Source organism: Sipha flava, unplaced genomic scaffold (assembly GCF_003268045.1).
Source record: "Sipha flava isolate LNK unplaced genomic scaffold, YSA_version1 243_pilon_pilon, whole genome shotgun sequence".
NCBI classification, from domain to species: domain Eukaryota; kingdom Metazoa; phylum Arthropoda; class Insecta; order Hemiptera; family Aphididae; genus Sipha; species Sipha flava.
The window spans coordinates 1-12,859 of NW_020272891.1; the positions used below are offsets into that span (position 1 = coordinate 1).

The window sequence follows — 12,859 nt, forward strand, 5'->3', positions numbered from 1 at the left end:
ATGTTGTTAAAATTGTAAATAAAAAAACTCCGGCGCAAATGGGTTAATGTAATCGGAGTGGTATTGGAAAAAAAGTGGTGGGTCTTTACAAAATTGGAACTTAAGACGGAATTTTATACAACTTATGCAGGTACGCCCATTATCACCTTCTCTTCCACTAAATAATATAAAATAAGTAAATGGACAGTAACAGTAAAATTATTGCAGGTCTGAATTTTGTTGGTGCATAAAGGTTGTTTATTTTATAACTACAGATCAAGTTCCCGGTAATAATATTATTCTTCGCGTAGCCGCAACTAAAGCTTCAACAGGATCAGGACAAGATTTTATGAGATGCACTTGCAAAAAGTCATGTGGGACAAATCGCTGCCTATGTAAATATATTTTATGTAACTCTAAATGCCACGATAGTTTGTCTCGTCAAAATAAATAATAAAAATATTACTTATTTCAAATTTACCTTCGTTACAAAATTGTATTTTAAAATTAGTATCAATATTGAATTCCTGAATTTCAAAATTGAATTTCCTTTATTAACGTAGATAACAGATAAAATCACTAGAATAAATAAAAATATTTTGTCATTTTAAACTTCATATTGCACTATGTTCATATTTTAATAATGTTTTATTATTGCAAAAATAAATTACTAAAGAAGTAGTTAATTACATTCAAATTTCAAATTACATGTTAAACTTACAGAAGATAGTATCAATAATTGTTACAAAGAATAGCAGTTATTATAAAAAGCAGCAATCGCTATTTTCATTCTGGAATAGCAGACAGTAATTATTACTGTAAAAAATCACTGCTACTACTATATATTGTGAATGCTACTCTTTGAAAAAATAACAGTTTAAAATATCATCAAACTCTTCAAATCACATGTTAAAATTAACAATCGCAGAATAGCCATAGCAGTTAATTTTTCTATTATAATATGACCAACTACCATCAGCAAAAAATTAGCTGTTAATTTTTCCAATATGGCCAACTGCTATAAGCAAAAAAAGTAGCTGTCTTTGTTTTTTTCATAATGAAGTCTCAGATTGTAATTGTTATTTCGAAATTACTGATTCTGTTATTTCATACCATCACACAATTCATAAAATATGATTAATATTTGTTTACTTGTGATTCAAGGACCGACCAATTCTTCTCGAACACTATACTAGTGTCCGTGTAATATCATCGACGTAAATATATTTTGATTTTTCAATGTTATGATTATTGAAATGTTTTATAATGTTGAACATATAATTGTGAATTTCCATCTATTCACTTCAGTGTAATCTTTGATAAGTTGTTAGTAATTTCGAAGAGTTAACTATTTTTAATCATTTGGATTTAGATGCATTTGTGGAAGATATCAAACGACGAAACGTCAACGGATTTATTACTACGATTATAAACAATGCAATTTTCTATATGGGTAAATTGAAAAATAAAAAATGTACCAAAAATCAATATTATAAGCAATTCAAAAGTAAGTTAATATAAATTTAATTATTTATATGTATGTATGTGTGTGTGTATATATATATATAGTTAGTTCAAAATATTAATTCTAGCTCAATAGTCAAATGAACTACGTCATGAAGTGACTTCTTAATAAAAGATCAAATCTGAGACTGATAATTCATTTCTACAAATCAAAATAAAGGATGTTTAGAGGTATGGACAAACATTTTATATAATATTATCAGGGCTTGGAAGTTATAGCACTAAAAAAATTAATTTTTAGCGCTTAAATATGCACGTAAAAACATTAATATAAGCGCTATAAATAGCACTAAAAATTGGAAAATATGCAAAATTAATTTTCATTACAAAAATGTTTTATTTAAAATTTTTTTAAATTATACAAGTTTTTTTTATAAAATATGAACAGTAAATATTTGAGAAGTAGGCACTTTTCCGGCTCTGGAATATTTTCTGTTAACATAAACATATAACAAAATGTATTAATAAATGAATAATATAGTGTATTAATTTTATTTACCTTAAGAACTGCACTGAATAATAAGATGTTTTCTTATATTTTCAAATTTGAATGATCTACGATTATTTGATAGTAGAGTTTTGTATGCCGAGAATGATCGCTCTACATCGACAGACGTCACGGGTGCGTACTTAAAAAATGTTAAGTCGTTACAATTTAAATCTTCGGGAAGACCATCTAAATTTTGGAATGTCTCTTCACCCGTTAGAATTTGTGATATTTTTACCAACGCCAAGAGACCACGATTTTTTTCCTGTACCTGATTAAATTTATTTTGAACAGATTTTCCATTTGGACCACTTAATGTTTCAAATGATTTTTGAATATCTTGAACTATTTTTAGTAAATCCGATAAAGGCATGTTGCCGTTGTTATTGTTCAATAGCCAAAGTTAATTTGGCAAAGTTCGACTTAATATACGTTAAGTTGTTTTCCAATCCAGGTATTATAATGTTATCTTGAACATCTTTAATAGTAACTGCATCGTTTCTGTCTAGCATAAAAATAACACGGTGGATTATCCCGAAATTCTCGCAATAATAAATTGCTGCATTAATCCAACTTCCCTAACGTGTGATAATTGGCTCCGGAGGTAAGGGTAAGTTTGGCGCTTCCGATTTAAATACAAGTAAACGACTTGGGGCTTTTCTAAAGATTTTTTTTACACTTGAAATAACTTTATCTACTATGTGAAATTGATTTCTAACTTCTTCTGCGACTCTGTGCAGTCCATGCACAACACATGTTACATGAATCATTTTTGAGTAAAGGCTTTTTGGTACTTCTCCTGATTTAACCATGTAAGGTGCGGCATCGGATAAAAATAAAAGTACATTGTCATGGTGGATACCAGCCGGCCATAATATGCTCATTGATTATCAAAAAGTTTGCTGATTGTGGAGTGGTTAGCTTTTTCTAGTTCCTTCGAATTAAGTAAAAACATATTGCCTGCATTATTTTCCTCAAGAGTGCCTACTATTACATTTGCAATGTAACGACCCTGTACATCAGTGGTCTCATTGTTAATATCATCCACTTATCCTTTTCGCAACGTGGATTCACTTGGAATTTAATTTTTTAATATACTTCCAAAAATGTTTTGAATTTTGAGTTTTCTAACTTGTTCAAAGGAATGTTAGCAGAAATAAAAGCCTCACACAAATCTTTGTTTATTGACGATTTTTTACTAATATTACTTGTCGCTATCAATAACTGCTGTTGTTTCCGATTTATTTGATTTTCATATCGGGCAAGGCCTTTGATATGTTTGTCACTTTTTATATGTTGTGATACGTTAAACTTTTTGTCAGAATTAACATTGACTTCGCATAAATACGATAGTTCACGATCAAACGCACATGCAACACGCAAATGACGGCAGAACGCAGACAACTAAAATAAATTCATAGGTTTTTACGTACGGTAATAACGCTGTATCTTACGTAAATACGACGAATTCGATAACTGCAGTTCATATTTTGATACAATTTTAAAAATAACTAAATTATTGGAAATTAACGGAATTGTCCGATTTGATCGACGATAACAACGGTCTAAGGCCGTTTATTCCGGATGCGTACCATCTTAAAATAAAACAATTTGTTTTCGTTCACATATTCGTAGGCGGCTGTTTGGTAGGTAATTTATTTTTTTAACAATATGTGTTTATTTCCTTAAATATACCCAAAAATAGCACTAAAAACCTAAAATTTGCAAAATAGCAGTAAAAACCGTAAATATGCAAAAAATAGCAAAATAAAATATCGTGTATGACATCAGAGAAGTGTGAAACATATTTGTATCTTACTTTGGATGTTCTAGGACAAACCAATAAAAATATGCATTTGCTAGAACTTCCGAGCCCTGAATATTATATTAGCCATGAATGTTTAAAAAAATTGTTAACTATTTTGTAATGCCAACAGCAATATTATGATGCCAATAATTGCCTGTTCTTGAAGCTAAAAAAAAAACAAGAAAAGATGACGAAAAACAATCCAACAAATTGCATTCATGCTGACAATATTTAAATAACTTTTAATTCAAGTTTAATTAATAACACAATTTGAAATTACTGAAATGTACTGTAATTAAATATATGTTATATAATATACTTATCATTTTTTTCATCCTGTTAAACCCAGGAACAAGGAGATATTTGTTTAACTAAATACATAGTTCATAATTTTAAAAGAAAAATCTCATTAATATAATTTTAAATAGAAAATATGTATAAAATAAGTATTTTATTGCAAGTTATTTTTTCATAAATAAATTATACCTGTATTTATAACTAAATAGAAATTTAAATTTGTATTATATATTATAGATTGGTTAAAATGCAATTTTATCATTTGTTCTGATTCAGTATGATATTATATTATTGTAAAGTAAATAGAATAATTATGTAAATCAAATGACTTGTTTCTATGACAAAATTACTTTTTTAAGAAACTTATCAATAATTTGTTTACATAAATTGTTAAAATTAAAACATCTAATTGTAATGAAATTACTTTTCATTCATTATTTTATTTTAAGTTAAGATTTTCATTATTGTTATTATTATTGAGATTCTATTTTTTTAATGCTCTGTTTAAGCTGTTTTGTTTTAATTTAAACTAACTAATTTTATATAAAACTAAAAAGTGAAAACAAATGCATAATCATTATAAAAAGTATGTCAAGCCTATATTATGTATCATTTATTGGATAAAATTGTCCAATAGACTTTTGTCATTTACTACCAATAAATAAAATACAGTTAACTCACGTTATAACAAAGTTCGATATAACATATAAAACTGTCGGTCCCTTGAAAATCTTGTGATATAACGAAAAATTAAATATATTTTGGTCCCCTCGACATAACAAAGATTTTTTGATCAAAGTTCTCGCAATGTAACAAATTTTTAAATTTTATTTATTGATACTACATGATTAAATAGATTTTTCTATCTGTGGAGTTCTCAATGATGATAAGATTTTGAATAAAGCTGATGACAAAGAAGAATGTTTCAAAGAGCCCCCTGTAAGCTATATTAGAAACCCTAGACATTACAGTGCGGGTTTAAAATATGACGCTCTTATTGGTCGATTTTAAATTGCCGCGCTTTTATATATGAATTATTATTATTGTGCTATCATCATAGATGAAATAAATAAGAAAAATTAAAGTAAATTAATTAATATTTGTACATCAAGTCATCAAATATGCATCTTAAAAATATCATAGATGAAATAAATAAGAACAATTGTCCAAAATAATGCTAGAATATTGTATATTTATTTTGTGATTTACATAATATCAGCATTATTTTATATGACCTCTTAAAATTATACCTACATTATCTTCAAGACTAACTTTGATTGGTAAACATAATCATGACATCAAAACCAGTGGCAGTTACAATTTTTAGAACAAATCCAGTTTTCAGAAGTATGTGTTAAAAATATACAGTTTTATCATTATCTACCCATTAATGTATATGCTCTTTGATATTATTTCATTTTAAATTTTCAATAACTAAATAATTAATATTTGTAACACTCTTAAATGAGGATAATGTGACCTTAGGGTTTCTTAAAAAAATGTTCTAATTTTTTTGATTAATTTGTTGCAATATTGTTCATTTTTGCTGATAGTTAATAATACTTACTAGGTACAACTTACAATTTCAATAAATTATAGTTGGAACTAAGATACAATTATTGTAAAATAATTTAAATACCTGTCCTATTTGTTTTCCATTTCATATATCATAGATAATATTAAAATTACTATTACCAGTCCTATTTAGTATTAACATGAATATAATAATATTTTAATCATTATTATTTATAATATTCAGTGATATTACTAACAAGTAATTATACTGTGGCAATTTCTATGTCTTAAAAATTAACATTCAAAATATCATTAAGAATGGTAATAATAAATATCAGCAGTTATAAATATACTTAATTATATATTTTACACATCTCACTGGATTATTTAATTATCTCTGTATAATCCAATTAGTGGCACTTTTTTCTTTGAATGAAGCAAAAAATATGTCATCATATTCAGTATTTAAATTACAATGTATCACTTCGACATCATTCTTAATAATATCTACTAATGTGCAACGCAGTTCGCTATTACTTATATTTATTTCAACTATGATATATTTAACCCTTTGCAGCCTACATAGTGAGAGACATGAAAAAAAAAAATTTTTTTTATGATTCTTTATTAAATAGGGCTTAAATAGTATGAATTGAATAAAAAAATTCTTTTACTATTTTTTTTAGAGTCAAAAAACACATTATGTCAAATGAGATCACTGGGTATTAGATAACATGATATTTTGTAACTTGGATTATATTCTAAATGAATAATATTAAGTATTTTAGACAATAACAACATACTTTATTAAAAAAAATACTGCAAAATATTTCAAATAAAAATAGTCACAATTCATATATATGAAAAATTGACAGAATAACTTTATAACAAAAATATATAGTTTTATAATAAAATGAGAACAGAAAGTTTGCACATTTTAAGATAACAATTGGATAATTAATTAAATTTTAAAATTCTTTAAATATTTCAGACTTGTAAGATACTTATAATCAGTCTACAATACAATATAATAAAAACATAAGATAATTATAATAAGTCTATACTTAACCCTTTATAAGGCACAGAAAAAAATATTGTACGATTTCTACCAAATTTTCAAATTTACTTCTTTACAGATGTAAGTTACTGTAAAAATGTCAAACAATTCGTAACTTCATTTACATTGGTAAAAAAAATGGTGGGAAATAATTTCCCACTGAGCATTTAGTTTCGTATTTATGTACCATGGGCAGAGGGAAATAATTTCCCACTTAATACCATACTACAATTTTTTTTAATTTTAACTATTTTTATGGAATAAAATGTATGTATGACATGCTATATAGGTATTGAATTGTATTTTAAGATATATGTAACCTGAAAATACAAATGTTCTCAACTGATAAATTAAATTCTTATGATATTATAGTAAACCTTATAATTTATTATAATAATTAAACAAACAAAAAATAATGAATAAAAAAAAAAAAAATTAAAACCTTTGTAGAATAATCTTGATTCACATTTCAGACTTCACATTATATAAAATTATAATAAAAAACAAATAAAATCAATTTTTCAAAATAAAATTATGAGATTAACTTGACTTAGATAATTCAATTCAGTCTTGAAAATGAAAATAAAATAAACTTTCTAAAAAAAAAAAATACATCAACTGTTGTAATAGGCCATTAAAATCAATAAAATATACTAAGTTTTATGGTACTCAGCAAAACAATCTTTGCATAAAACCTTGTTGCAAGTTGCACATATCATATTAGATCTTTTGTCATGTTTTTTGGTACTACATCTAAAACAGCGTCTGTATTTAAAAATTTTAGTTGCAATATGTGTTTCAATAGTTGAAATTACTTCCAAGTTTGTTTTTGATCTTTTTTGGGATGGTGGTTATATCAAATAACTCATATAATATATCTTGATCATTAAGTTTATAATCCATCTGCAATTAATGTAAAAATTAAACAAATTGTTCATTAAAAATTCACAATAAAGTGAAAATATTAAGTATGTGGGGTATGTAATACACTTACCGTATATATATATATTGATTCCTTATGACTTATTTGTTAAATTGATACAATCTTTGAGTTCCTAACAGCAATCTATCTTCTTTGTAGTCGTTTTAGTTAGAGTAAAAAAATATTGACATGAAAAACGTGTCACGAAAAATTAATAATAATAATACAGTATGATATGATATTTCATTATCACACGAAAATAAAGACCAAAAACTAAGCTAGGTATTTAATTATACTGATCACAGATAAATTAAACGATTTTATCAACAATAAATTTCAATTGAAACAAAACTATAAATAATTCTCGGAATAATCAGATACCATGAATGGGCAGTGGGAAATTATTTCCCGCTGGGAACGTTTTATTTCAATAACTCATTACTAGAGTGTGCTAGAGTAAAAATACCTATATAATAATAAACGCAGAAAACTATGAACATTCGCTTCATATAAGTGGGAAATTATTTCACTAAAATCACAAGTTACAGTATTTTTTTTTGCTAAGGTGGGAAATAATTTCCCTCTGCCCTATAAAGGGTTAAGACAAAAGAGTATAGTAATGATTAAATGAAATAAAATAAAATACAGTAAAAAACAAAATAACAATGAATTAGGCATTTGATTAATTTAATTATTTGTTATTTGTTGTGAAAACTTACAAAACAGTTTTTATTATTATTCAAACAAAGGTTAACATTACACTTTTCGCATTTCATTCTAGAATAACTATGTTTTGAACAATGTTTGCACCTCTTTCACTAATAGGACATGGCCAATGTTCTTTTTTTTAGGAGTTGTAGGATTTACAAAATTTATACTTGAAGATGGACGTCCCCTTTGTTTTTTTTTATTAAATCCAGCATTTATAAGTCCTTCAGCAATATTAGTTTTGAATTGCAACATACTTTGATACTTAGTTATGTGTAATTGCTGACAGTGTCTTCTGTATAGTAACCAAGCATTTACAGTGCACATATCTAAAATATGGTGTATGATTCGTAAATAATAGCGTTTAACTTTATTTTCTGTCCTGTACAATTCTACCAGCATGTCATGCAGGTCAATTCCCCCCATGAAGCTATTATATTCCTTCACACAGGCTGGTCTGACAACAGAAACATATTTTTTATTTGACATACTCCATCTTTCAACGGAATCAGTTGGTCTATTCCCATATAGTTTGATATAATATGCACATACTTATTATCAAACCACTTACAAAAAACTATTTCATTTGTAGAGTCAACTTTCCAGTTATACGAGCCACGTCCACTTTTTTTCATTACATTATCAGTCTCAAAATCACAATTACCCGTTCTATTTGATCGTACAGTTCCAATACATTGTAAGCCCGCATATTTTGTACGACATTGGAGACTATAAGAATAAAACCAGTTGTCTACAGCTACTTTATAATTTTCAAATTTAGGTATGCATTCAGTTAATCGCATGACGATGTCTCCGCTCAGACCCCAAGTCCTGTGTCGAACAGTTGTACAGTGCCCTTCCCAACATAAATTTCAAAGTCATGAATTATACCACTCTTGGAATCAATGGCAAACAACTGGAATACCACGTATCGCGTCAGCAGCAGAATCTTTCACACAACCGATCAGGTAATACAGTTTGTCTATTTTTGCCAAACCGGGACGGGTGTCCACTAACGCGGTAAATCTATCACGAAATGTAGCCCAATTATGAAGATTACCATTAAATTGTGGCAGTGGAATTTCAGGCAACCGTGATAGAGACGCATGTGTGTGCGTATTAGATTCGATCGGAGTCGTGTGAACATGATCGACATTAGTCGCTGTGCGATAAAGGGCAGCTACGGCTTTTGCTGCGTTAACGAGCCCGCGCACCTCGGGAACGAGATCTGGGGAATAATCAACAACTACATCTAATTCTATCAAACAATCAAGAACTGCATTATCCTCGACATTAAAATCCGACCATAATGCATCGAGGCCATCGACACTAATTAATAACTCAGGTATGAGACCCGGTTCTTTATCTGCACGTAATGACAATGCGTGTATCGCACGAATAGACGCGATAATCGTCGTACGTTTCGTAATTGCCCTGGTCATACATCGTTCCTGACGCGATTTTTCTGTCGCGTTATCTCTACCGACGTCGTTATAAGGCATGATAATAATTAATCCGAACGAAAAAAAAAACAATGAATCAATAAAGCTATCGATAATAGAGAGCCGGTAATGATAAATGTAGCGGGACGTGAACCGACCGGTGGTAAACAGATGACGATGTCACCGATAACTGCACGTCAACGACGGCAGCCGACAGGCAATACGGAAAACCCTAAGTGGTGGAATACCCCTCAATATAAAATTAATCTTTCCCTTGAAAAAATTATAACTGACGTTCCAAATTGTGTGGAGCAAACATATATAAAAAAAAATGTGTGGAGTTTAACCACGCTCTGCTACCAAAAATGTACGCGAAACCTCAATGGTCGGACAGAGGTAACCCGACGGCTTCGCCACACTCGAAATAAACCCGACTACAACGTCAATCCGCAAAAAGGAATGAGGGACAGAGGTAGCCTCAAATTAAGTCAAGGACATAAATTATGATACCGTTAATTTGTATTAAAGTAAATATCCCATAATAATAACAATAATAATAATTACACATTTGATGGGCGCCCAAGGATTAAAATAATCAAATGAACAATAATTATTGTGAACAATACACAAGTTAAATCACGCTACGTGTCACCAGTTTCGATCATAAATACCTCGATCGGTCTTATGGTCTGTGTGGTTGCGCCCACGCGACCGTGCACACAGCACGTGCGACAGCCACCAAGACCGACAGATGTTGACGACTTCGGAAGCTCACTGGACGCGACCAACCTCGACGACGATGACACTGCCGATGGCTTGAATGGCGATGTGGAAAGGACAAGCCACGCACACGAAATTGACGGACCACGGCAAAAGGGGTAATACGCTCGGCGGTGATACGCACGACGGCAAAGTAAAAGTCACACACCCGGCGATAACATGCACGACGGCAAAAGAAACGTCACACACCCGGCGGTAACATGCACGACGGCAAAAGAAAAGTCACACACCCGGTGGGAACCACCAGCTCGCTCGGTTGCAAGTGTCGGACCATGGATCGCCCGGATCGTGATGCCAGCGCGACGAAGCGTGCCGACCGAAAGTTCTCGAACATTCCAGAATCGGCACGCTATCGGGGGGAACCGGTTGTCGCGGCCAGACAGAACGCAATAGCCTGTTCGAACAATTTTGATACCCCACTTATGCGGTTTGTTTTTATTATATTGTTTCATGACAAATCTACCTTTGAATGGTATAATTATTTCGTCAATTGAACTGTATTCTTCAACTGGTACTCTTTTCATATTATTCCTAACAGAATCTATAAACGGACGGATTTTAAAAAGTTTGTCATGATTTGAGTTGTCTCGTGGAAGTAAATTTTCATAATGGTTTACATGAAAATTAGATCGTAATTTATCATATCTGTTACGTGACATGTTATCACTAATTATTGAAAATCTAGTCTGTGAGCTCCAAAACATCCTATAGGATGGCATTTTTTACGATACTCATATAAAAGTGTATTCCTAAATACTGTTCCATTTCAGAAAAATAAGTATTGATACTCGACCCATTTTTTTTGACAAGAATAGTAATTTGTTTGATTTACGAAATTTTCAACTACACTATCATCAATGAATAATTAATAATATTGAAGTGGAGTAAGTAGTTCTGCTTGAGGTGGTGGCAATGGTAAATTACTAGTTGGATATGGTTCAGACCAAACAGATTTATTCCAGTTAGGTTTACCTACTGGTATATTACTCTAATCATATTCTAGTACCTCGTTGTTAGTGATGATTTTTAAAGTTACAGGTGTAGATGAGTCCCGAGATGGTGAAATAGAAATTTCTGCATTTGTTGTGACTGGTATAACTGGAGACACCGATAATTGTGTTTCGGTTGGAAGTACTTCAGAAATATTAAATTTAGGCGAAACAAGAAACAATTCTTCATTTTCGACATCCTAAAAATAACACATTTGCTTGTTAATTCTCTATAATAATATGGTTACTTAAATATTTATTACCTTTATCATATGAAGCATCTCATCTAAATTTTCTAAATTTATATCATCTCCCTCGTCCAATTCCTCAATATCTAAGGTGTCTTCAGCTAATAAATAATTTGCAATTTGATCATCAGTCAGTTTATTTTTATTTCTTTGTCTCATTTTTAAACCTATAATCAATTACATAAAAAATAAAATAAAAAATTAACTGCAAATATTTCTAATAAGACTTAATGATGTCAAATCGAATCAATGGGCATATATAATTCCATTAAATATACAACACGATAAAAAGAAATAACCCAGTGATACGTTTTGGGATCATCATTTGAATATCACAGTAATTATTGTTCACTTGGCACATAATGCTCTCTGACACAAAATTAATATTTAATTATATATTAGAAACGTAATATTTTTAAAAATCACTAATTATGAATATTACTTACCTATAATGAACAGCAAACACGACCATGTAACGAAAAAAAAACAGTAACATTTTTTTTTGAATGATTGATAATTATTGATAACAAAATACCCAATGTGATTTTACAGTATAACCACTCCATAGAAAATAAAGTTTCCTACTCAAATATACAATAAAATAATGTTTAGGGCCGTTACTTATCATTTAATATCACATTAAAGAACATGATGTCAAAAGGAGTCATGAGCCTTAAGGTTCATATTTGATGATTTAATGTACAAATATAATTTAAAAAAATAAAAAAGTTTTTCTCGATATCATTATTAAATAATAACAATAATAACAATGATAATATCATAACATGATGATTAGGTGATAATTATCACATAATTAAACATAATTATAATATAATTAAAATATAGATAGTCAATAATAATTCATATATAAAAGCGCGGCAATTTGAAATCGACCAATAAAAGTGTCGTATTTTAAACCAGCACTGTGACGTCTAGGGTTTCTTATATCGCCCCATAAGCTCGAATGAAGCAAAATTAGGTCTCCGCGTCGTCTTAAATTTTTTACAAATACATGATATTGACAACAATGTATTTTGTAATATTCTAAATTTAGACAACACTATTGATCGCGTAAACGCATGTGGATACACACAAAAAAAATTA

General features: G+C 29.4%; 1 protein-coding gene and 1 long non-coding RNA gene across 5 annotated transcripts; one reads left to right on the top strand and one right to left on the bottom strand.

Annotated features, from left to right (window-relative positions):
* Positions 1-6: 6 nt before the first annotated feature.
* Positions 7-4,168, top strand: LOC112684174. 3 transcript variants are annotated; one of them, XR_003148659.1, is made up of 5 exons: positions 7-130; positions 208-374; positions 1,352-1,486; positions 1,572-1,674; positions 3,928-4,168. It is a non-coding gene; the product is annotated as an uncharacterized LOC112684174 (long non-coding RNA). The 3 variants fall into 3 exon arrangements; XR_003148658.1 differs by having other exon boundaries at positions 7-374; positions 1,553-1,674; XR_003148657.1 differs by having other exon boundaries at positions 7-374.
* Positions 4,169-7,216: 3,048 nt separating this feature from the next.
* Positions 7,217-11,921, bottom strand: LOC112684176. Of its 2 annotated transcripts, XM_025555537.1 has the most exons (3): positions 11,771-11,921; positions 7,661-11,707; positions 7,217-7,569 (listed from the first exon to the last, which is right to left on the bottom strand). In XM_025555537.1, exons 1-2 carry the CDS (start codon positions 11,912-11,914, stop codon positions 11,507-11,509), a joined length of 345 nt encoding a protein of 114 aa, XP_025411322.1. In that variant the 5' UTR covers positions 11,915-11,921; the 3' UTR covers positions 7,217-7,569; positions 7,661-11,506. The 2 variants fall into 2 exon arrangements, with proteins under 2 accessions (XP_025411322.1, XP_025411321.1); XM_025555536.1 differs by lacking the exon at positions 11,771-11,921 and having other exon boundaries at positions 7,661-11,501.
* Between the last annotated feature and the right edge of the window lie 938 nt (positions 11,922-12,859).

Coding starts and splice junctions, on each gene's coding strand:
- LOC112684176 (XM_025555536.1), bottom strand. CDS start 9,798: ATGCCTTATAACGACGTCGGTAGAGATAACGCGACAGAAAAATCGCGT.